At 33.4% G+C, this 22,518-nt stretch overlaps 3 protein-coding genes and 1 pseudogene across 3 annotated transcripts; 2 read left to right on the top strand and 2 right to left on the bottom strand.

The window, feature by feature from the left end:
* Nucleotides 1–1,373: 1,373 nt before the first annotated feature.
* Nucleotides 1,374–4,804, top strand: LOC112521370 (IQ domain-containing protein IQM2). The gene is made up of 9 exons (XM_025130196.1): nucleotides 1,374–1,480; nucleotides 2,067–2,507; nucleotides 2,601–2,715; nucleotides 2,840–2,905; nucleotides 2,998–3,086; nucleotides 3,174–3,264; nucleotides 3,352–3,591; nucleotides 3,684–3,785; nucleotides 3,896–4,804. Exons 2-9 carry the CDS (start codon nucleotides 2,119–2,121, stop codon nucleotides 4,712–4,714), a joined length of 1,911 nt encoding a protein of 636 aa, XP_024985964.1. The 5' UTR covers nucleotides 1,374–1,480; nucleotides 2,067–2,118; the 3' UTR covers nucleotides 4,715–4,804.
* An 835-nt stretch (nucleotides 4,805–5,639) lies between these two features.
* LOC112520917 lies at nucleotides 5,640–8,717 on the top strand (annotated as a pseudogene).
* A 1,026-nt stretch (nucleotides 8,718–9,743) lies between these two features.
* Nucleotides 9,744–11,724, bottom strand: LOC112521122 (annexin D5-like). Its single transcript, XM_025129815.1, has 6 exons — nucleotides 11,526–11,724; nucleotides 11,146–11,291; nucleotides 10,705–10,923; nucleotides 10,366–10,581; nucleotides 10,189–10,278; nucleotides 9,744–10,115 (listed from the first exon to the last, which is right to left on the bottom strand). Exons 1-6 carry the CDS (start codon nucleotides 11,599–11,601, stop codon nucleotides 9,912–9,914), a joined length of 951 nt encoding a protein of 316 aa, XP_024985583.1. The 5' UTR covers nucleotides 11,602–11,724; the 3' UTR covers nucleotides 9,744–9,911.
* Nucleotides 11,725–12,099: 375 nt separating this feature from the next.
* On the bottom strand, nucleotides 12,100–13,928 carry LOC112521123 (annexin D5-like). Its single transcript, XM_025129816.1, has 6 exons — nucleotides 13,709–13,928; nucleotides 13,381–13,526; nucleotides 12,990–13,208; nucleotides 12,699–12,911; nucleotides 12,521–12,610; nucleotides 12,100–12,447 (listed from the first exon to the last, which is right to left on the bottom strand). Exons 1-6 carry the CDS (start codon nucleotides 13,782–13,784, stop codon nucleotides 12,244–12,246), a joined length of 948 nt encoding a protein of 315 aa, XP_024985584.1. The 5' UTR covers nucleotides 13,785–13,928; the 3' UTR covers nucleotides 12,100–12,243.
* Between the last annotated feature and the right edge of the window lie 8,590 nt (nucleotides 13,929–22,518).

Raw genomic sequence — 22,518 nt, 5'->3', positions numbered from 1 at the left:
TGTCGAATATCAGTATAACGTTGGATTTTATACTAAATAAAATTTACTGGTTTTTAAGAAAAAAGATTTTTAAAGCTGATAGATTATATTAACTAGTTGTGTAGCCATGCTATGCAACAATATTGTAAATCATAAGTGATAAACTGATACAAGTTCTTACTGAAAATATCCTCAAAATTTATGTTTGAACAAAATAGAAATTACAATCATCTTTATGTTATCTGCTTTATATATGAACATTTATAATGAACATTTGTTACTAACTTATCATGAATATTTATCAAGTTACTTGTCATCAAGGTTTTAAATGGTGTGAGACATGGCGTGGTAGCGAGCCCAAGCCTCAAGTCTTAGGCGCCATGACGTTTATCAAGACGTGACTTATGGTGACAAATTGCTAATATCATATATATAGAGTCGGGTTTATACGAGAACGATACCTATTTAAAAAAATTAAAAAAATAACCGAAACACATGTGATTTTATAATAACATCACATATAAAATCACATGTGATTCACTTGACTTTGTCCCGCGACCTTAGGTCGTGGCCAAAGTCACCTCACCCCTTTTTTTACCCGTTAATGTAAAATCACATGTGATTTTATACGTAATTTGACCATTTTTTATTTTTGTAAATATGTATCATTATCGCATAAATATATATATATATATATATAAACATATTTTTATTATTATTATTGAATGAGTCAATGATAACAAACAATTTAAATTAGATTATATATTTAAAACTAAAAAATAAGACATTAAAATGGTATGAAAAATCAAATACCACATTAAAAACTGTGCACTAATCCAATATATATCACAGGCTTAACGCAACGTTAGACATAAACTTTAAATCGTAACGCGACGTGATGAGTGCTATGGATGCTTTTTAGATCAGTGCTTATCATTATTATGTATAGTAAGGGGCTGTTTGACAGCTGCTAAATGATTTGGTGCATAATGATTAAATTGTCCGAATGATTAAGAGACTCTAATAATACAATGCAAAATGAAATATAATTATTTGGTAATTATTCAGAATGAAATTAGGATGCTGAATGGTTAAGGAAACCCAAGATACAAAATCATTCAGAAGGTTTTAGAACCATTAAAAGCCAATTTTTTTTTTTGTCAAACAAAATTCAAAAATTAACTCTTAATATAATTATTAAGAGGTAAACAAACAACTACTAATTATTTATAATTTATCAAAAAAAATTTAAGGTTCAATAATAGATCCACAGTTACTTAGCACAAAGTGTTGGTCTTTCACGTGCCCCCCTCTCTCTCTTTCTTTCTCACTCACCCACATCCCGAAACTACGTGATGGGTTCTATATAAAGGGTTCTCATTTACAATCACAGTGGACATCCTCTCGCATTCTGATATCAAGAAGAGCAATACAAAAAGCACCCATTCAGAGAACCTAATCAAATTCCTCTTTTCGACATTCAAACCCTCATCTTTCCAAGGTACTTCTACCCTTTCTTTTGGGAATATGTTCGTAATCAATTTCTTGCCATATTTGCTTCTTTCCGCTTTACGGCCACCAGGTTCTTGATGAAATGTGTCAATGAAGTACCCTTTTTTTTTATGATAGTGATTTTAGAAACTTTTACTGTTCAAGATTTGATTTTTCTTCCTGAGAAAATGGATTTTTGCCGCACTTTCTTATTTGGTATGGGTCCTCCTGCAAGTGTTTGATTTGTGAATGTATTCTTCCGTTCTTTGCATATCAAGTACTTCAAACGGGCATTGAGTTTGTTTTTCGTGATTACTTTCTTTAATCTGGGTGTCTTGGCATATGGCTATTTGTATAAACTTTCTTCTTTTATAGGTTTTTGTTATTTGAGGATGTCACAGCTCATTACAATTCATCTTGTTTGCTGTTTGTTTTATTAGTTGTCACTTGTGGGCTGCGGCCACGCAGAATTATATAAAAAACGGTTCTGATGTGTTATAATCTTGAATATATACGTGTTCTTTTTGTTACAAATTTTCTTTTCTATTAACAAGATCTTGATTAACTAATCAGAAGGTAATTGAATGACTTAACAGGGAAATCAAATCTTAGAGGCTCTTCAAGATTCAAGCGACCTTTTGGACTTGCATGGGGTTATCATTTTCGTGTCCATTCGCAGCTTATACTGATTTAGAGGCTGGCTTGAAGTCCATCAGTTTAGAGGACGATGAAGTTAAAAGTTTGGGGTTATCTTGCAGTTTTAAGATCCAAGATTCTGAACCATCAGCAATGCAGTTAATGGTCTCTCAAACAATGAAGATTGAAGGATCTGTTAGCTTTAAAGTTTCTTCAGATGAAGGAATTGGAGCCGAAAAGATCGAAATGCATGTTGAATCTCCAAGATCTAATAATGTGTTGGATGATTTTGATCAAGGGAGCCCCAAACATGAAGCAGCCACAAAGCTGCAAAAGGTTTATAAAAGCTTTCGAACACGAAGAAAGCTGGCAGATTGTGCGGTTCTGATCGAACAAAGCTGGTATGCGATTCTTTCCCACTTCAGTACTTCATTCATGTACCGTTTTTGTATGTTTTACAAGTTTTCCTTAATGAAGCTTTGTGAATTTTGTAGGTGGAAGCTCTTAGATTTTGCAGAACTTAAGAGGAGTTCTATATCATTTTTCGATCTCGATAAGCATGAGACGGCTATTTCCCGATGGTCCAGAGCAAGAACAAGGGCTGCCAAGGTATATTTAGAAACATTGTAACAAATCAAATACTAAGAGAACGAAAAAAGTTGAATTAGATGGCGTAAACAGCCTCAGTAAATGCAAACAGTTAACAAGCTTTGGGTTTTTTCTTGAATTATAGGTTGGAAAAGGGTTATCAAAGAATAGCAAAGCTCAGAAACTTGCCTTGCAGCACTGGCTTGAAGCGGTAAGTTAACCGATCGGTGAGACTTACATCGATCTTACTTCTTGTTCTCAACCGGAGTTCTATTTTCTTAAAATCAACATTTTTTGTAACAGATTGATCCAAGGCATCGTTATGGGCACAATCTTCACTTCTATTATGGACAATGGTTGCACTCTCAAAGCAAAGAACCCTTTTTCTACTGGTAAGTAGAATTCATAAGATTAAATTCATTGCAAGATCATCATGCATATAGTTCCTACACCTAACCTTAGCATATTTGAAAACTCAGGTTGGATATAGGAGAAGGGAAAGAAGTGAATCTTGTTGAAAAATGTCCAAGATCAAAACTTCAACAGCAATGCATCAAATATCTTGGCCCAGTATGTCCCTTTTCCATCTAATCTAGTTTGATTCTTTTTAAATGCCAAGAACAAATGCTTATCAAGATTGTTGATATCTTTCTGCAGATGGAAAGGAAGGAGTATGAGGTTGTGATAGAAGATGGGAAGCTTTTATACAAACAAACTGGGGAATACATAGATACAACAGGATCACCAAAGGGTTCTAAGTGGATCTTTGTGCTCAGCACATCTAGGACTTTATATGTTGGCATAAAAAAGAAAGGATTGTTTCAACATTCAAGTTTTTTGGCTGGAGGAGCCACTTTGGCAGCTGGGAGACTAGTTTCTGAGGATGGTGTTTTAAAGGTAATTCAAGTCTAAGATGTCACCTGACACTTGGTTTTTTTGTTGCTTCAAAATGGTGTCTAATTTTATTTCTGTTTCTGATTATTCAACAGGCAATCTGGCCTCATAGTGGTCATTATCGTCCCACGCAAGAAAATTTTCAAGATTTTGTTTCATTTCTTCAAGAGAATGACGTGGATACTACTAATGTCAAGGTAAAAAAGAGGCTCAAAACAGTTCTTCATAATATTTTTGAAGTTTTTCTATATTTGATAGAAGATAATGCTAGATTATTTCTCACTGTTCCTTTCATTATTGCTATCAGATGGATTCGGACGATGATGATAAAGAATCTCTTGGCAAACAGAGCAGTAGCGTTCATATAAGAACTCATTCTTCAGAAGAAGATGTGAGCGAAAAGGAGCGCATGGGGACAGAGGAGGTAGTTGTCGAGGATCATCCCTCAAAAATGGTGAATGTCGTGAAACAACATACTTGTTTACCACAAGAATCACCAAAGAAATCAAGGCTGTTTCGATGTTCTAGTAGGAAATTAAGTACTCTCAAGATACCAAGCAATGACGACCTTTTTACAAATCTAAAGACCGAGAATCAAGCGGATGAAGCAGTGTCTAAGAATTCAGAGACCACTTTGGATGGTTACAAAGCAGCAGAAGAAGGAAGCAAAGATTTCACATCAGAGACCATATTGGATGGCTATGAAGCAGCAGAAGACTCGTTTGGTTCACACCAAATTCACGATCCGTCGGAGCATGACGTATCAGACGATGAAGAAGATGATCCAAAGATGGAGGAGACAATTCCTAAAAAGTCCATCCTTAAAAGGATCAACTCCCATAAAGGGACAAGTTCATTTCAATTGGGAAGGCAGCTTTCTTGCAAATGGACCACAGGAGCCGGACCTAGAATCGGCTGTTTGAGGGATTATCCCACAGAGCTGCAATCACAAGCATTGGAGCAAGCAAACTTATCTCCAAGAAGTGCTCCTTGTAGCCTAAAGTATACCAATAAGGTGTTTTGTAGCAGCCCTTGTTCTTTTGATAACAAGAGTTTGCTTTCAAGAAATCTTGGACCTTACAGAACAAGATCTTCCCCAGTAAGTAACTTTACAGATTCTTTTTGATTAAAAACTCCATTCTTTTAGGGTGAATATGAAATTGACATAGGCATTTTATTCATTCTTTTTGAAGTTCCAAGTGTTCAACCTTGTATACAGCTTTAGTTTTCTTCTCTTACACAAATACAGATGCAAAAGAGAATTGTAGATGTTACATTTGTATTCATTGATATCAATGCCTTTTTACAGTTGAATGAAAGAAAGTTCAATTTTTTTCCCCTTTCTTTGACTTGCAGGAAGTTTCCATATGATATTTGATTATTAATTTATAAAGTGAAAGACTTTGACTCTTGATTAAGTCAAAGTTTCAAATACCCATCTTTTACTTTGAGTTTACTTGGATTTTAATGGAGGAAATGGAGGTCTTATTGGCCTGTGGAAACCGTGTGCACATTTATCATTTCATATTGTTTAGTAAAACAAAGTATGCATGCATCACTTTCGTATGCAGTTTATGCTTCTTTTCCTCTGATGTAAACCACTGAAGCAAAAGTTTTCATTTCTTTAAAGACTCGGGTCCTGTCTGTTAGAAGCCTAATGTGCTTAATAAGACTCACAACTTTTTCAGTTATTTATAGACGACTGTTTGTTAGTTGTTTAATGACATAGAAAATGACTTATTGAAAGCTTCTAGGGGGAGCTTTATACATAAAGTCAATTTTTTTCAAACAATCCTAAACAAAAACCGTCTAAATCTAAATCAGACAGATTAATCCACACATACATCTTAATCCATACATCAAAGATAAGTCAACTTGAGTAACAACACCATAATTTAATGGAAAAAAAGAAAGTGTAGGTGATGTCTAACATAATTGAAGTCAATGTGGCTTGGTGAAATAAAACAAAGATCCATGGGAACCAAATATTCTTGGGCCTAGGTTTTGGTACAGCAATATTGTATGGTTAATTTAAGTATAGATTACTAGAAATGGCAGTTGTACTTGTCTGTGGTACCATCAGATTTCCTTTCAGCAATGGAACATGGTGACTACATGTGATTGAGATGCCCAACCCTCTTTTTAAAATAATTTTTAGGGTTTTGCATTAATGTTTTCACATTGGGTATTCAATCAAGAAATCTTGATTCCTAGTTTCATATATTTCTTTATATTAATACTAACCTCATCATATTAGACATATAATTTGGTCTTATCCAAAGTATTTGACATGTTCAATAAATTATAAGAGACGTAAACGTAAGTCAAAACTTTCATTTGTTAAAAACGCTTATTCGAGTTATTATATATGCTTATGTAGATATAGCTTTATTATATGCATCTCATTGAAACATCAGGTCTAAGGTTCGATCCAACTAGGTTATGGTCATATTTTTATAGTTTTTTGAAGGATCTGAAGAACTATATCTGAATGGTGAGTCTTTTGTATCTGATCTTAATAATCTGCTAACCATATCCATAAAAGGGATTTGAAGGGAAGAACTTTAGATTGTTATAAGTAAATCTAACAAACAAGAAGATGACAAGAGGAAACATTAAGATTATATATATATATATATATATAGGATTGTTGGTTTGTGTTCATGTATTGGAACAAGGGTGCATCAATCATATGGAGTAATTGAGTCTTGTGATGAGTTAGGAAGAATCTGATCCTCATCCACTTCAAATTTGGTTACAGAATCTTGATATCTTGATCAACAAGTCAAACATATTGGTCGAGTTTTTCGTAAAAGCTATGTCGATTATATTTTATTTATAACAAAACGAAAGTTGTTTAAAGAGTATTTAGATGTTTACAACTTCGAAATTGTTTCATTAAAATAAGATATTAGTATAATTTTTTAAACATATTTAGAACATTAATAATTTATAAAAAGACAATAAAAATAAAACAAGTAATTAATGGGATCAACATAGTCCGACCGGATTAGGTTGACCCACATTAAAAAAGTTCATGTTATTATCATGACCCTTTTCCAATATGTCAGATTTCCTATTTTGTCGTCTTTGATTGGAACTATGGATATATCGTAGGTTGTTTGTTTACCTCTTAATAGAACTCTGAATCATTAAGAAGTCAATCTTGTTTGGCAAAAAAAAAAGTCCGTCTCTTGATGGTTCTAAAATTCTCTGAATGATTTTGTATTCTGGGCCTCCCTTCACCATTCAGTGCCCTAATTTCGTTGTAAATAATTATCAAACAATTATATTTCATTTTGCATTATATCATGAGAGTCTCTTAATAATTATGCATCAAACCATTCAACAACTGCCAAACATCCCATTAGATTTCAAACTTCAAATTGCACTATTAGCTGCTATTTTAGAGATGCACAAGATTCGATCCTTTTCCAAGCTCAAAGCCTCTTTTTAAATAAGCAAAAAAAATTCCAAACTTTTTCAGTCTCATGTCAAACTGGGCTTTGGGGTTGAAATAGGACCTGATTGGGTCTTTTTGGGCCTCGTGTTTCGGACTTTTTTGGACCAAACTTTTCCTGGGTCTTAGAAAAAGAAGTTGGTTCATCGAGCTTTAAGGTCAGGCTCGAGCTTACTAGGCTCGGGCTTTTTTCGAAAAGGGCTACGAGCTTACACTTTTTATGCATCTCTATGCTAATTATCAAAAAATTGTTTTTTTTTTGGGTAAAAATTATCAAAAAATTGTTAATAAATAAAAGATAGAAAATGTTACTTTTGTAATTCTACATACATTTTAATGTCTTCTAGAAAAAAAAAAAATTGGTCAAAAAGCAGGTTAAAAAGTCAAAGCATAGTGATTTAACTTCTAATTAATGTAATCATGAATAATATATTTGAGCAAATGAGCATAGTTTGTTAGACTTCTTGATCAACCATCTCTTGATGATACTGTTAAAGTAACAACTGTTAAAACCAGGTGATAATACGCACAATTTGACTCTGAAATGTGATACTTTATTCAATAAATCAAGCTGCCTTTTTATAGGCTTACACAGGAAACAGAACAGCAAACTATCAGCTAAGAAATAGGAACAACTAGGACTAATTCAAAATACTTATTCAAATCTAAACAGACTCAGTCATATGACCGTTTGTAACCAAAGACTTCAATAACAACTTGGTGTCTGAAAATGGGGTTTTTCAATTTGGGTTTTTGGAGAGAGATGCTGGTGAACTTGTTGTTGGGATTAGGTACAATTTAGGTCCCAAATCTGCAAATTTACCTGTTTGGACTGTTGGTGGTGGAGTTAGGGTTTCAATTGACTCTACATTCAGACTTTCCATGGATGGGAGACTAATCTTGTTTGAAACCCTAGTAATTCTATAGTTTGGAGCAGTAATACCTCAAATTTAGGTGTCCAAGAAGCAACTCTCTTGAACAATGGTAGTTTAGTTCTAATGGGTAGTGAAAATAGATTGATCTGGGAGAGCTTTAACCGGCCGACCAAAGCCTTGCTCCCCGGCCAATTTCTCCGGTATCCTCTAAACCTTAGAGCCCCTTCGACTAAATCCCTCACCAGTTACTATACGTTTGTGGTTCATCAATCGGAAGGGGTAGCTTTAATGTGGGAAAGCAATATCACTTATTGGAGAACCCATTTGAGCTCTTTATCTGCAACTGTCAAAGAAGTTAGATTCGATTAGAAGGGTGTTTTAGGACTATATGATGATGATAGGAACAAGATTGTTTGGTTGATATCGAGTAAGGATTTTGGTGATGATTCGTGAGTTTGAGGCATGTTAGGATAGATCATGATGGAAACTTGAGAATCTATTCGTGGGATGATGCTGTTCGAACTTAGAGAGTTGGATGGCAAGCGGTAGAAGATCAATGCAATGTGTTTGGTTCTTGTGGTTTATATAGTGTTTGTGGGTATAATTCTACTGGTCCTATTTGTGATTGTTTGTATTCGGATTCTTATGATTGGGGGAATGGATTTCATTCGCCTGATTCTGGTAGTTCCGGCTGCAAGAAAATGGTCGATTTAGGGAACTGTAAAGGACATACGAGCATGATGGTTATGAAACAAACTGATCTTTACGGTGGGAGATAGTTTGAATCAAGTGATGGTTGAACAGAAGTATGTAGACAGTGAGGATTTCAGAGGGGGGGGGGGTTGAAAGATTGGTGAGAATAGGATTATGGTGTACGCAAAATCTTTTGAGACCTTCGGTTGGCGAAGTTATGAAGGTGTTGGAAGGTACACTTTCTGTTGATAGACCTCCATCGAGCTTTGCTTACAGGAATGACGATGATACAGAGAAGAAAGTTGCAGATGCCGGTGTGGAAATAGAAACGGGATCCTAAAGGGTATTTTTGTACTTTCACCTTGTCCTGTAGTCTAACTGTAGATGGTAGCTTTTAACTGATGGGGTTCCATTTTTTAGTCTGATGAACCCCATATGAACATAAAGCTTGCCAGATCTTGAAATCTCTCAATCAAGAATCTAATCTGATCTAGTCAAAAATCTTATCTTCATTGCTTCTGTTTGTGGTTGCCTGGGTTGTCTATACATATACATACATAGGGTAATGTTCCGGGAAAAACCGCAAAAAAATGAAAAACTGAGGAATACCCGGTACGTTCTGCACATGTGCATACAAGTAATCTGTAATATGCACATGCACACGTGCATAAAAACCAAAAAACAATTTCAATTACTTGGATGCACATCTTCACACCGTCCGGATGAATGGCCACCATGGTGTTCCTCAGATTTTCATTTTTTGGAGGTTTCCCTGAAAACCTCCCTCTATATACACGCACACAACACATAATAGGAGTTTCAAATGATCGAAAAGTCCAAAAGAGGTGAAAGGAAAAATCCATTTGATGCATATAGACATGTGATTGTTGTCTATCTGAAAATCACATGGAAAACCAAATGATGCCTACTTTGAATCTAAGATGCTTCATCTTCATCAATTGTACACATAATTCCAAAATTTAAACAGTAAACTTGAATATAGAAAGAAATCTTGAATTCTGGGGTTCCAGCTGCCCTATGTTGACCAAAACAACTATTCTTTGCAACTTTCTCATTATATAAGGTTTGATTATTATTTCAGTATCTATAACTTTATGACAGTAAATGCTTGGAATCAACTAGCTTTGACTTTTAATGTTGAAGTTAAAGCAGATCATGATAACTCACCAACTCAGTATCATATAAGAACATAAAGTCAAACAAGAACCATTTAGGTGTGTTAAGTATGCAAACACAAGAACAACTGAAGATAAGCATAATCGTTTTACATGACCCTAGTGATTTGGGCCGAGAAGCGAAAGCAGGAAGGTCCGATAATGACCAGATGTTTCAGAGTGAACTGCATCACTCAAGCTCTTTTTGTACTTTTTATGGTACTCAGCCTTTATATATTGCATATCGATCTCAGTTCTTGTTACAATCACCCTTATAAGCGTCGTGTCATCAGTTCCTAAGCCTTTCATCGATTTGTATAGCACCTACACACATATTTAATCCAATATGAGTACCATATTGTAGTCTTTCACAGAATTTGTTGAATGAAGATTTCACCTTTGCAAAATACTTTGCGGGATTTTCAGCACATTGTAAGATTGTCAAAAGGGCACGCTCAAATAAACCCGAAGTTTCCTTTTTTACAGCCTGCAAAATCGTGGGCATTCAATGGTTAGCGAAATCTTAGAAAGAAAAAGGGAGACGGTAGAAATGTGTGCAGATTTTCTTGAGAACCTTTTGGAGTGAACCTCCATACATGTCATGGTAATATGAGTTTATAGCGACCAAATGTGCTCGACTTCTCTCACTGAAAATCTGCACAAAAACCTTCTCATCAGTTCCTAATTTCTTTTCGCCAGCCTTATACAGTTCCTTGGCATCTTTTGCAGCCATTTCCCTATCAACTTCCATGCCTTCATAACGCGGTTTGCTTACACAGGCAAGCAAAATCTGCACTAACCAAGTTACAATCAAATGATGTCTTCCCAGTTCCCACCATTAATAAGACCAAAAAAAGTGATCCCATATAGCAAAAACATAGCTGATCAAACAAGAAAATCGCAAAGATTCGACCTTTTTATGATCCCCAGAAGCTTGTAGTTCAATGTCATGTTCAAGATAAACCCCAAATGTCGAGTGATAAATTTGCTTGAGAGTCTGTAATTGGGAAGAAGTTCGAGAGCATATGACTTCCGTTGCAGTTTCCAGATTGATGAAATCTTGGCTGAATGCCTGTCTTAATATAATGGCATCCCTTCCTGCTGGATCATGCATCCAAAGCAAAACTGCAGTCTGCAACATGATTTTTCAATAGTCAAACCTAATACTTCCCAAATTCAAAATTCACCTTGGCTGTTTCATGTTTTCAGGACAAAAGCGTTTCTAGGATACAAGAATCTTTATGCAGATCAGTTCAGCATAAATCGTTATCAATAATCAGAATTATTCTCATCGATTTTCAAATTCAAAAACTAGCCTATTTGACCCTTGAAAATCAAACATTGAGCTCTGTACCTCTAATTTACCACTAAGTTCAGAAGACAAACGTTTAAGGATGTCCTCGGAATACATTTTCTGGTATTCTTGCTGAATAAGCGTCCGTTGAGTCGCATCTCGATGAGCAAGAATACTAATCACTGCCGCAGTGTCACACCCAAATCCTGAATTTAAGTCAAGAAAAGAGAAATCAACGTTCATAAAAGTTAGACCAAGATCGAATCAAATCAATCACGTTCTATAACTAGAATCAGAAGAAATCCAAAGAGGGTTTCAATCAAAACCGGGTTTTGATCAAGTCTTTATTCAAATCAGATGATCAATTCAACTAATTAACAAAAAATCAACGAGGCAAAGAAAAAGGGGTGATCAGACCAATTGAAATTCAAAGCAATTACCTTTGAAAGCTTTATATAATTGAATGGCGTCGTCCCGGGGAGAAACCGGTGCCGGAGGAACCGTAAGAGTCGCCATAAAAGATCGATGTTTTCGAGGGAGAAACAGATGGTGAGTTCACAATCGGAGAAATGAAATGGAAACTAAGAAGAGAAGGTGGGTGATTGTTTAAAATGATGATCGATCGAATCTCGATGGGTTCAAAAGTGTGGAAACCAAGGTCAGCTGATTGACTAACACGTTACAGTAGTCAACCTTTTACGTACGTAAGGAGACTTGTGGAATTGATCCAAGTGGAACCGTGGGACTAAGCTCTTGTTTGAAAAAAACAAAAACAATCAGTTAAAATTTTAGCCGAATTCCATTTCGAAAGACTTTTAGGTTGATTTTGAGAGACTTTTTCGGTTTTTTTGGTTGATTTTGAAATACTTTTTTTGGTTTTTCCAAGAGACTTTTTCGAGTTTTTGATTAATGTCCCATGTATTATATCCTAAATTCCTGTTAAACTATGTTATATTATTCAGAAATGTCGTACATAAGATCTACTTTCTAACGAGATTAGAGAAGATAGATTTGGAGATCGGAAAATGTAGTATCTTGGAAACACATACGATAAAAAATACAAGATCTGAATTATTATACAAACACACATCGATCGATCGCAACCTTAAATTACCATACGGCATGAACAACTAAACACACGAACAATTGTACACGAGCCTAGTGATTTGGGCCGAGAAGCGAGAGCAGGAAGGTCCGGTAATTCCCAGATGTTTCAGCGTTAACTGCATCATTCAATGTCTTCTTGTACTTTCTATGATACTCGGCCTCTATATATTGCATATCGATCTCAGTTCTTGTTACAATCACCCTTATAAGCGTCGAATCATCAGTCCCTAATCCATTCATCGACTTGCGCAGCACCTGCAACCATTTTCAACGCAATATGAGCACCATATTCTTGTTTTTCACAGAATTCATTGATTAAAGGTTTCACCTTTGCAAAATACGTTGCGGGATTTTCAGCACATCGTAAGATAGCTAAAAGGGCACGTTCAAATAACCCTGAAGCTTCACCCTTTATAGCCTGCAAAACGGTTGGCATTCAGTGGTTAGCGAAAATCTTGGAAAGAAAATGAGAGATGGTAGAAATGTAGGCAGATTTTCTTGAGAACCTTTTCGAGCGATCCATACATTTCATGGTAATATGAGTTCACCGCGTGCAAATGTGCTCGACTTCTCTCACTGAAAATCCGCACAAAAACCTTCTCATCGGTTCCAAGTTTCTTTTCACCAGCCTTGAACAATGCCTTGGCATCTTTTGCAGCCAGTTCCCTATCAAATTCCATGCCTTCATAACGCTGTATGCGTACATATGCAAGCAAAATCTACACTAGAAACCAATTTTACAAATCAATTGATGTCTTCCCACCATTAAAAAGACCAAGAATTCGCGAAGATTCGACCTTTTTATGATCCCCAGAAGCTTGCAGTTCGATGTCATGTTCAAGATAAGTCCCATATTTTGCACGGTAAATTTGCTCGATAGCCTGTAGTTGGGAAGAAGTTCGAGAGCATATGACTTCAGTTGCAGTTTCAAGATTGACGACTTCTTGGGTCAATGCCTGCGATAGTATTTTGGCATCCCTTCCTGCTGGATCATCCATCCAAAGCAGAACTGCAGTCTGTGACATGATTTGGCTGTTTTATGTTTTCAGGACAAAAAAGTTTCTAGGGTACAAGATCTTTATGCAGATCATTGCAGCATGAATCGTTATCACTAACAAAGAACTATTTTCACCGATTTTGAAATTTCAAAAACTAGCCAATTTGACTCATCAAAATTGAGCTCTGTACCTCTAAGTTGCCACTAAGTTCGTTAGTCAAACGTGTAAGGATGTCTTCCGAATACATTGTCAGGTATTCTTGCTTTATAAGCTCCCGCTGGGTCGCATCTCGATGAGCAAGAACACTAATCACTGTCGCAGTATCAGACCCAAATCCTGATTTGAAGTCAAGAATTGAAAATTTGATGTCCATACAAATTGGACCAAGATCGAATCCAAACAGTCAAGTTTTATAACTAAAATCAGAAAAGAAAAAGGATAATCAAAGAGGATGTCAATCAAAATCCCAATCGTCATTCAATCGGATGATCAACTGATCAACGAATTAAAGCATTTACCTTTGAAAGCGTTATGTAATTGAATGGCGTCTTCCCTGGGATTAACCGGTGTAGGAGGAACCGTAAGAGTCGCCATAATGGATATATGTGAGTTCAGAGTGACAGAAACGATCAGGTGGGTGTGGATATAAGAAGATGTCCGATCCAACGTGTTTATTAACCAAAAGTGTAGTGGTCTGCAACAACTGTAATTATGAAAACCACCATTGTCAGATTCTCTAATGGATCGTTTCAGAAAAGGGTCAATTGGTTTGAATTATTGTGATCAATCAAGTGGAACCGGTGGGCCTATACCCAACCAATTTTTTGCAATCATGACTCACCTAGACCTTGCTAATTCATTGCATAAAGAATCTTGAAATTTTAATGACTGCGTCTGATCGAGCTCATAAGTTGACATCCAACATGGTTTAAACACGGATTGATGCCTAGCTAACTGAAGTCGAAAGAGATTGATTGGAAATGGATTAGGGTTTGTGTGTATACATAGAATCTCAAGATTACTTTCTCTTTAAGTAGAGAAGAATGGTTAAAACATATATAGCCCATAAATGGTTCACGAGTTGAGTCGATACGAGACTTTAACACGCCATTTCCAAATGAAGGCTAACCGACACAAATTTTCTCGAAGGGTCAGTAGGAGGTTAGATGGGTGAGGGATTAAACGAATACATATTGCTTAGTGTGTTGGGTGCCTAGCTAAGAGCGTCTCGAATACAAGGTTCCTATAAAAAATGTAGTTTATTATAAAACCATCATTGTACGGTGTTTTTACAAGAACTTCATCCATTTTGAGTTTTTGTACAAAGACCTTAGTTCTTTATCTTGAAGTTAGTGTGATGTGACAATCTACTAGTTTTTTAGTATATTTTGTAGACTTATATATCCTATATCTATAGGATATTATAAAACATTGGACAAGAGCATTTAAAACCCATTTTTATGCATAAAGTATTGCCAATATGAAAATAATGACACTGGTTTGTATATTTTTTCTTCGGATTATTCATGTTATAACTTTTAAAATTAAAATTATTTAATTGTCTAAAGTTGTTGGTCAATCATTAATAGCATTTCTAAAAGGAAATCTAAAATATTGAAAAGTTGTTTTAGGAAAAAAATTAAATCCAAAAATTACCTAAAAATAAAAATCTCAYAAATTTAAAAAGAAATCTCTGAAATATTAAAAAAAAGATATCTTTTAATTGTTTCTCAATTAAAAAAAAAAAATACTATTTTATATACAACTCTATTGGAAATTATAATTTAAAAAAAAAAGTTTATTAAAAATATCAATTTTATATAAAGTTTGTCGGAATTTATTATTTTACATAAAATTATTATTTTTTATATAAGGTTTATAGATATTATGATTTTATAAAAAAATTGTTATTCAAAAATTTGTTTAAATGTTTGTTGGGGGTTTTAATTATATTGAATGTTTTGATAATATAATTAATGTTAGAATCTGTAAAGTAAAGATTCTGTTAAAATTGAATGTAATTTTTACAAATATTTTGACTGTGAATTCTTCATTTTGGAAATTTTATAACGAATTTATTGGGATGCTCGTAAAGTATATGCACAATATAACCAATTTCTTCAAAATAGCAAAAAAGAAAATCACATTCAACTCTCCAACTTTCCCGTTAGTGATTTTCTACATTAATTATGTTATTAAAATAATCCTTAACATTTTTTCCCTCTTATTCCATTTAGTTTCTATATTTGTTAATTGGAGATAAAGATATTGGAAATAGCAAGTTTTGAAAAAATTTCTAAATTTGGAAAAAAATTAAACCTCTTATTTTCTTAAATTTGAATAAATTTTTGCAGAAACTGAGTCAAACAATCGAAAAACTCTAATCTGTTTATTGATATTCAGGGAAGTGCTTAAGAAACTCGTTATAAGTGTTCATTGGATATGTCCATTTTCTTTTCTGTAACCAATGTTTGTTCATTTAATCAAAATAAGTAAGTCCAAGCCCATCCATTTTTTACGAGGACGGTTGTTCAAACCACTTCTCAAATAAATCGCATCTAGAATAACATCCTCAACTCACTCAAGAATTTGAAAACAGAAAGGGAAAAAATATATAAATTTCGAGTTAAATAATCTTCCATCTTTATGATATACAATGAACAATGACCAATGATATAACATCAGCCATGATTACTACATAACAACATTCATAAACATTTCTAAGAGTAAATTTCAATTTAGTTGTCTAAGGTTTAGTGAAATGATATACAATCTCTAACAACACTATCTTTACAGTCTGAATTTTGTTCTAAATGCCTCCGCCTCCACCATCATTAAGTTCTTTGTTGAGCTCCGGGTGGATTCTTGGCTATAGCCAAATGTCAAACGAACCATTTGTATCATAGTCGGCTTCAGAGCCACCTCTTTCTTTTGAAGGACTCGATTTGATGTTCCAACTTAAATAATATAATATTTTTATTTTTATTTTTTAAAAGATGGATTATTAGGACCCATCTTAACCCAAAACAGCTAGATCCCACATTGCCATATGCGGTGAAGGATCCACTAATACTCTGTCATAAACAAAAGAATAAAAACTAAAATTCAGTATCTAAGTAAAACAAGTGCAATAATTAGTAACTGACAACCGATCAGGTTATACCTGAAATGTGATGAACATTGACGAAGTGATGATATAAGTTGCATGTACGAACTTATAGAGCATGCCAACACCATGACTCTAAAGAAGAAAACACATATAAGAAACGTATTAGCAAAGAGAGTGTAGTTTGATCTGAGGAAAATAATAAATTAATCCTAATGATACAAACATCAAAAATCAAGTCTTTGGATACATAATGAAGAGTATAAACGAGTAAAACAAATTATAAAGAAAGAAATCTCACAACAATCTACGGTAGGATGTTGTGGGCATCAGAGGTGGATCAAGCTGGCGCATATGCTCCTCCTCCATGAGGTCGACGGTTGACGGTGGATTAGAGATGTGTCGAACAAGGGCAAGTTCTAAATCTATTTATAGACCAGATTTCGTGCTTCTAGGGTTTTGGAGGCCAAAAAATAATCCGCCATTAAAGATATTATATGATTATAATATATAATAAACTTTGAATTTATCATGTAATAATATAATATATTTTATCATACATAGTAATTATCGGTCCAAAGCCATAAATGGATATTTTTCATTTATGGTAAATATCAGGTTTTTATTTCTTCATCTTATAAGAAATTGGTGCTTAATTTTATAACTTATATGTTTTTAATAACTATTTGTGAAATAAATTTTCTTTAAGGTTATTTACCAAACACTTATTCGGATAAGTGAATATTAAGTCATATTACTTTACCAGATAAATATGATAAAGACCAAAAATCTTACCCGGTAAGAACGAGACAAGGAATAAGAGTCTTATCCGATAAGTTAGGGCGACGACTCTTACCAGTTACCATGGTAAGATCTTACCGGGTAAATTGTTGCATACGATACCGTTTTGATGGACAAAAGTCTTACCTGGTAAGTAAATGATAGTGTTAAATTTTACTGATAAGTGTTTAAACGTACGATATTTGCATCGGAAGAATGCAAAACCGACATGAGAGTTCAATTTTGATTTTATCGCTACTCTGAATGTAACTAAAACTTTATCATACATCCACTGAATGTTGATTTATGCATTAAATTTACATTCTAATTATTATCCATCGGAAGACCATTAATGCATGGACATATGTAACCCGATATATAGTTGTGTTAACAAAGAGAGACTAAAGATACCAAGTATTTTCCGATTAATTTCTTTTAATGGGTACAAGTTTTGTGAAAAACAACAATTCGAATCGCAAAAACAATACAAACCGTACAAACCACTTTTAATGTGTTGTTTTATATATGAATTAGTACATCTAAAATGTGCAATTTTGTTTCAATTTTTATAATATACTTATTTTATCCATTTTGTAAAAAATAAAAATGGAAAATTAGATGGTTTTTGAAAACTCATAATTAGTATTTACATATGAATGAATCAACTTTCGGAAGCACATAAATTTATCTTAATTTTTTAAATATATTTATTATATTAAGGGGGTGTTTGGGTAAGCTTTTCAAACTGACTTATTAACTTATTTCAGTTCGGTACCGGAGATAAGTCATTTTTGAGTGTTTGGATAAAAAAAAAAAAAGTGCTTATACCGGTACCAAACCGGTAATAAGTCGTTTTTGATAAGTCAATCCCCCCTGACTTATCAAAATCAACTTATTAACAATTTACCATTTTAACCCTTACCCTCTCAAGCGACCGACTGATGAATTAGGGTTTGTGAAATCGAACCAGAGAATCTCAAACCAGAGAAATCGAGGTCTGTCCATCTCACCAAAGCCTCTGTGAAGCCTGTGAAATCGAATCGAATGTCATCTTGGAGACGGATGTCGTCTTGGAGACGGAAATCGGTGCCAAGAAACTCGCCGATGCAGTGAAACTCGGGGAGAAACCAGTCAAAGGGTCTCGCGATGACAACCTCTTCCACGGCGAGGATGGAGACGATGAACAGGAGGTTGGAGAAAATAGGGTTGGAGTGATGAGGATGGAGAGGAATCTGGAGAAAATAGGGTTTGGAGTGCGAGGATGGAGACGATGAACAGGAGGTTGATTGGAGGACCTTTTTGGTAATTTTACATCTATAAGCCAAATTTGCCAAACACTAAAAACCAACTTATCAACTTATTGCTTTTTGATACCGTTATAAGCTAATCCAAACACTTTTTACAAAACTCCAGTTTGATACCACATAAGTTAATAAGCACTTTTACAAAAAAGCATAAGTTGTTTTAAATAAGCAATCCCAAACACCCCCTAAATAAATACTTTTTTATTAAACATGTTATATGAAGAAAAAAAATATTCTCTTTATATTGAAACACATATAGACAAAGAATCATGGAAATAAAAGTTAAGATGAGGATCGTAAGAAGAGATTTGGACCCTTAATCGCCTTTAATTTCAAATTCATTCATGAATCCTTATTGATACGGTGATCTGATACATCTCATCTCGGAAAGGAAATCTGAAATAAAAATATGTTTTGCATCTCATCCTAATATACATCTAATGGTTGAGATCCCTTCTTACGTTTATCACATTTAACTCTTACTCTCACCAGAATCCACATTATATATATATATTAGAAAGGTACTCGCACAATGCAGCGAGATACATCTCGATTTTAGTGTTTAATTTTTTTGTCTTGGTCGATGTTATAATATGATTTTATTTGGTTTTGAGAAAAAAAATAATGTTTCGTTTTTTGAATAAATTATAGATATGAAGATATGATAAAAATTTGAAAAAAATAATTAATATTAGTACCATACTAACTATCTAAAATTTCTCTTTTTTTGTGTATTTCTTTAATTCAAAATTTTATTTTGATTTAATAATATAATTTTTTATAAAGATAATGATCAAGTATTTTGTTAGAAGTAAATGATTATTCTAATTTTTTTAGATGTTTTTGATTTAAAATGAGATATTTATCTTCTATTCAATTATGTTTATATGCAGTTAGTTACACGAATTCAAACATGAAACTTTAATAAGTTGTACTTATATACAATTCACTTGTAATTTTGAATTTTAAGTAATATGCATCAATAAACAATATTTCATGCATAAAAAATTATTTTTAAAAGTTTTTGACAAATGCTTTATAAACTAAGTAATAAATATTTTCAAATACAAAATAAATATTGAAATTTAATAAATGGCAAAATACTTCGTAAAATTCATATTAATAGCATCTCACTTACTCTTTCAAAAGCCCCAAAAATCTATAAAATGAAATTGAGAGACACGGAAAAAAGATATAATTCACTGTAATACACTTCTTATAGGCATCGCTCGCGAAAACAAAGTCATAGATTACCATCTATTTACAGAATTAGGCGATCACCTTTCTATACATTTCTAATTATTTTGTAATATGATTTTATAAAAATAAGATTATGTGGTCAATTAGTGTTACAACATACGTAAATTTTCCAAAGTAGAAAAATAAAATAAAAATCTCCAAATTTAAACGAGTCTCAAATTTAATGTTGAGGAAAAAGAAATATCTTTTAATTGTTTTCCATCAAATTAAAATTTAAAATAAATGTGTTTCAAAAATGAGTTGGAAAATTGCATTCTTTAATGAAAATCATCATTTAATAAAAAGTTTGTTAGAAAATACCATAAATATAAAAATTAATTACCAAGTTTGTTGGGAGTTATTATTTAATACCAAGTTTGTTAAAAATTTATCTTTTTATTAAAAAATTAGTATTTTATTGTGAAGAAATCATAAAGAGAATCTCTTGAATATTACTAACACACGAATCAAGTGATTATATAGAAAGAGCATAATGATTATTAACGAAAAATTTAAAATTATTAATGAAATTTAATAAAAACAAATATGGTATTGTTATAAAAATATAACTGGTAGAATATTTTTGAGATAAAATAGGGTCAGAACATGATATTTAAGATTTCGAAAGATTTGGTGATGTTTGGCTCTTTAGGAAAGTCTCGTTAAAGACTTGAATGGAAGTTTTGCGTGATAATTTTAGCATGGTTATGTGAGAAAATCTAAAATTTTATATTATACTTCATAGATATACATCAACGTTCAAATCAACAACGAACAAACTACATTCGTAGATTAAAATCCATTGTTTCAATTTAGTGAAACATAGCTTACATTCCTTTAAAGGTATAATAACTTCACCTTGCGTCTTTTTCAAAATCTGAATCGACACAGACTCTTTCTTTCTACAAAACTAACGCCTGCAATAACTTTACTTAATGTTTCATTTGAATTAAAAGTATATTTCATTTATAGATTACTTTCACAGTATTTTACTGTAAAATTTTAAGTGTAAAGAGATAGTTTCACAAATCTCACAAAAACATGTTAGTATCATATAATATATATATATATATATATATATATATATTACAATAAGATATTGTGTCATATACAAACTACAAATATTTCTCATTAAATGTCAAGTAAATCAACAAGAAGATAAATTGGTCTTTATGAAATGCCATGAACATTGACCAATATTACAAATTATCAAATTCCTTTTCTACTATAACACTAACTCTAGTCATCATTTATATTCTTATCGCCGGAACGCTTCCTTTTCTGGCACTGCATCCACCTCCCCTTTCGTCCCTATTCCTTTCGCCCGTATGTAAACCCAACACCAACACCAGGTCCTCTCCTTCCAAAACTGAAAAAGGGTAAAACCATTGCCTCTCCTCCGACACAGCACCCATTTCTCCCTCCTTCTGCTCTTTTGACCAACTAAAAGGCACAAAAGATTGCAGCTCATTCCAACCAAACACCATAACTCGCTAAAGAACGACATGGATCATGGCTTGGAAGAAGACGGGAAAATGGCTGCCTGCACCTTCAAAGATGGGTTCTTGGGAAGATGGAGGTTGATGGAATGAGGCCTACCGGAGAAAATGAGAAAGGGGGCGGCAGACGGTTCAACCCCACCACAACCAATCGAGTCTTCACTAGCATTGGTTGTAGCCAGACCAGATAGAACTTCTTTCTAGCCGGCAACTCGAGGTCCGAGCCACCCACGATGGCTGGCTTCAACAATCAATAGCCCGACCAGGCTCTTTCACAAACAAAAAGCATAAAAGCCAAAATTCAGTATCAGACAAAGATGTGTAATTGATGATGGTTGAGAACAAACAAATTATACCCGAAATGCAATGAACATTGACGAACTTATCGAGCATGTTGCCACCACCACCACGACTCTAAAGAAGAAACATATATAGAAAATCGTATTAACAAAAAGACAACAGCTTGATCCGATATTAAACTAAAAAATTTATCTCCAAAATCGAGTCTTTAGATATATCAATAGAGAGTAAATGAATACAAAAAAAAAAAAAAATCTCACAGCGATCCATGGGCGGTGTTGGGGCCATCAGAAGGTGTTGGATAATGGTGCTTCATATATTCCTCCTCCTTGAGGACTGAAGACTAAGGACAGAGGACTTTGCCCAGCGTTGGATGGAAGATATCTCGAACAAAGGCAAATGATATCCTATTTATAGGCTAGATTTCGTGCTTCTAGAATCTAGGGTTTTGGAAGCCACTAGAGAGTCGGCCAACAAAGGTATTATATTATTATAATATATTTTGATAATATGTAATATATATATATATATAATATTTTATAATATACATATAATATTTATAAATAGGGTTTAGAGAGGGGGAAAACAGTCGGTTAATTGGTTTAAAGCAATAAGCGTATATTTTTTAATTACAGTAAATATATTTTTTATTTTAACGTAATCGTTTGGAACAATTTGTATGTACCTCGATTAATATCAGAGTTTTGGAAGAGTTAGCAAAATCTTCAAATGGTTTTGTATCTTAAAGCAATAAATCTGTAAACTTTCAATCATAGTAAAAGAATGACCTCTAAAAAGATCCTCAAAAGTCATGTCTAATTGTCCGTTAAACAAATCTAATAAGATTTAACAAGCACGCTAATTTTTTGTATTTTAAAGCAATAAATGGATTTACTTTCACTCATGGTAAATATCGATAAATTTATTTTTGTATATTAGGCTGTGTATAATAAACTTGTTAATAAGTTAGCTGGTAAATAAATTATATTTGACAAAAATTAGTTGATAACCATGTAAAATGATTAAAAATGACATCTTAAAAAATTAATCAATTACAATTTTTATAATATAATTAAAACAAATATTTAATAATATAATAT

The sequence above is a fragment of the Cynara cardunculus genome, assembly GCF_001531365.2.
Source record: "Cynara cardunculus var. scolymus isolate 2C chromosome LG 11, CcrdV1, whole genome shotgun sequence".
Taxonomy (NCBI): Eukaryota; Viridiplantae; Streptophyta; class Magnoliopsida; order Asterales; family Asteraceae; genus Cynara; species Cynara cardunculus.
Note: the sequence above shows the minus strand (reverse complement) of the source record. Positions and strands in the feature narration are given on the sequence as shown.